Here is a 2209-nt window from a genome sequence, read left to right on the forward strand (position 1 = left end):
GGTTGGAGCGGCAGGAGTCCAGCGAGCCGGAGCCACCGCGGCATGATGGGAAGGGTGGAGGGTGAGCACCATGATGGGGACACCCCCCGAGTCACCCGTGTCACCAGTGGGTGGCCGGGGGACTGATGTGACACCCCCCTCCCCCACCCGGTGACTTCCTCTCCCCCCACAACTCCTCACCCCTGTCCTCCAAAATCTCTGCCCGTAGCAAAGCCACCTTGGCCGACATCGTGGAGCAGCTGCAGGAGAAGGAGGCTGGTGGCCCCTTGCCGGCGACGGTGAGTCCTCTTGGTGTCACCTCAGTGGCCCCTCAGTGGCCCTTTGGTGTCCCCTTGGTGTCTCCTCAGTGTCCCTTTGGTGTCTCCTTGCTGTTCCTTTGGTGTCCCCTTCGGTGTTGCCTTCACTTCCCCTTGGTGTCCCTCTGGCTTCCCCTTGGTGTCCCCTTGGTGTCCCCTTGGCTTCCACTTTGTGTCTCATTGGCTTTCCCTTTGTGTCCTCTTGGTGTTTCCTTGGTGTCCCCTTGGTGTCCCCCTGGCTTCCACTTGGTGTCCTTTTGGTGTCCCCTTGCTGTCCCCTTGATGTCCCTTGGAAACCTCTTGGTGTCCCTTTGGTGTCCCCTTGGCTTCCACTTTGTGTCTCATTGGCTTTCCCTTTGTGTCCTTTGGCTTCCACTTCGTGTCTCATTGGCTTCCCCTTTGTGTCCTCTTGGTGTTTCCTTGGTGTCCCCTTGGTGTCCCCCTGGCTTCCACTTGGTGTCTCATTGGTTTCCCCTTGATGTCCCCTTGGTGTCCCCTTGACTTCCCCTTGGTGTCTCCTTGGTGTCCCCTTGGTGTGTGCTTGATGTCCCTTTGGTGTCCCTTTCACTTCCCTTTGGTGTCCCTTTGGCTTCCACTTCGTGTCTCATTGGCTTCCCCTTTGTGTCCTCTTGGTGTTTCCTTGGTGTCCCCTTGGTGTCCCCTCAGTGTCCCTTTGGTGTCCCCTTCAATTCCCCTTCATGTCCCCTTCAATTCCCCTTGATGTCCCCCTGATGTCCCCCTTGGTGTCCTCTTGGTGTCCCCTTTTATTTCCCCTTGATGTCCCCTTGACGTCTCCTCAGTGTCTCCTTGGTGTCCCTTTGGTGTCCCCTTCGATTCCCCTTCGTGTCCCCTTGGCTTCCCCTTGATGTCCCCCTGATGTCCCCCTTGGTGTCCTCTTAATGTCTCCTTGGTGTCCCCTTGGTGTCCGCTTGTTGTCCCTTTGGTGTCCCCTTGGCTTCCCTTTGGTGTCCCCTTGGAGTCTTCTTGCCTTCAACTTCATGTCCCCTTGGTGTCCCCTTGACATCTCCTCAGTGTCCCCTTGGTGTCCCTTTGGTGTCTCTTTGGTGTCCTCTTGGTGTCCCCTTTTTTTTCCCCTTGGTGTCCCCTTGCCTTCCCCTTGATGTCCCCCTGATGTCCCCCTTGGTGTCCTCTTGGTGTCTCCTCGGTGTCCCCTTGGTGTCCCCTTGGTGTCCCCTTGATGTCCCTTTGGTGTCCCCTTCAATTCCCTTTCGTGTCCCCTTGGCTTCTCCTTGATGTCCCCCTGATGTCCCCCTTGGTGTCCTCTTGGTGTCTCCTTGGTGTCTCCTTGGTGTCCCCTTGGCTTCTTCTTGGTGTCTCCTTGGAGTCTTTGTGCCTTCAACTTCATGTCCCCTTGGTGTCTCCTTGGTGTCCCTTTGGTGCCCCCTTTTATTTCTCCTTGGTGTCCCCTTGACTTCCCCTTGATGTCCCCTTGGTGTCCTCTTGGTGTCCCTTTGGTGACCCCTTGGCTTCTTCTTGGTGTCTCCTTGGAGCCTTCTTGCCGTCAACTTCGTGTCTCCTTGGTGTCCCCTTGACTTCCCCTTGTTGTCCCCTTGGTGTCCCCTTGGCTTCTTCTTGGTGTCTCCTTGGAGTCTTCTTGCCTTCAAATTCACGTCCCCTTGGTGTCCCCTTGACATCTCCTCAGTGTCCCCTTGGTGTCCCTTTGGTGTCCTCTTGGTGTCCCCTTTTATTTCTCCTTTGTGTCCCCTTGGCTTCTCCTTGATGTCCCCCTGATGTCCCCCCTGATGTCCCCCTTGGTGTCCCCTTGGTGTCCCCTTTTATTTCTCCTTTGTGTCCCCTTGGCTTCCTCTTGATGTCCCCTTGGTGTCCGCTTGTTGTCCCTTTGGTGTCCCCTTGGCTTCTTCTTGGTGTCTCCTTGGAGTCTTCGTGCCTTG

General features: G+C 56.5%; 1 protein-coding gene across 1 annotated transcript in view; it reads left to right on the forward strand.

Moving 5' to 3' along the window:
• Positions 1-2209, forward strand: part of SPTBN4 (spectrin, beta, non-erythrocytic 4) — a gene marked incomplete at its 5' end in the record, with an annotated part of 24226 nt that overhangs the window by 15400 nt on the left and 6617 nt on the right. Inside the window, 2 exons of the mRNA XM_014961965.1 lie at positions 9-61; positions 209-278. Coding sequence (XP_014817451.1) covers positions 9-61; positions 209-278 — 123 coding nt within the window. The remainder of the gene's footprint in view (positions 1-8; positions 62-208; positions 279-2209) is intronic.

The sequence above is a fragment of the Calidris pugnax genome, unplaced genomic scaffold (assembly GCF_001431845.1).
Source record: "Calidris pugnax isolate Ruff unplaced genomic scaffold, ASM143184v1 scaffold1064, whole genome shotgun sequence".
Taxonomy (NCBI): Eukaryota; Metazoa; Chordata; class Aves; order Charadriiformes; family Scolopacidae; genus Calidris; species Calidris pugnax.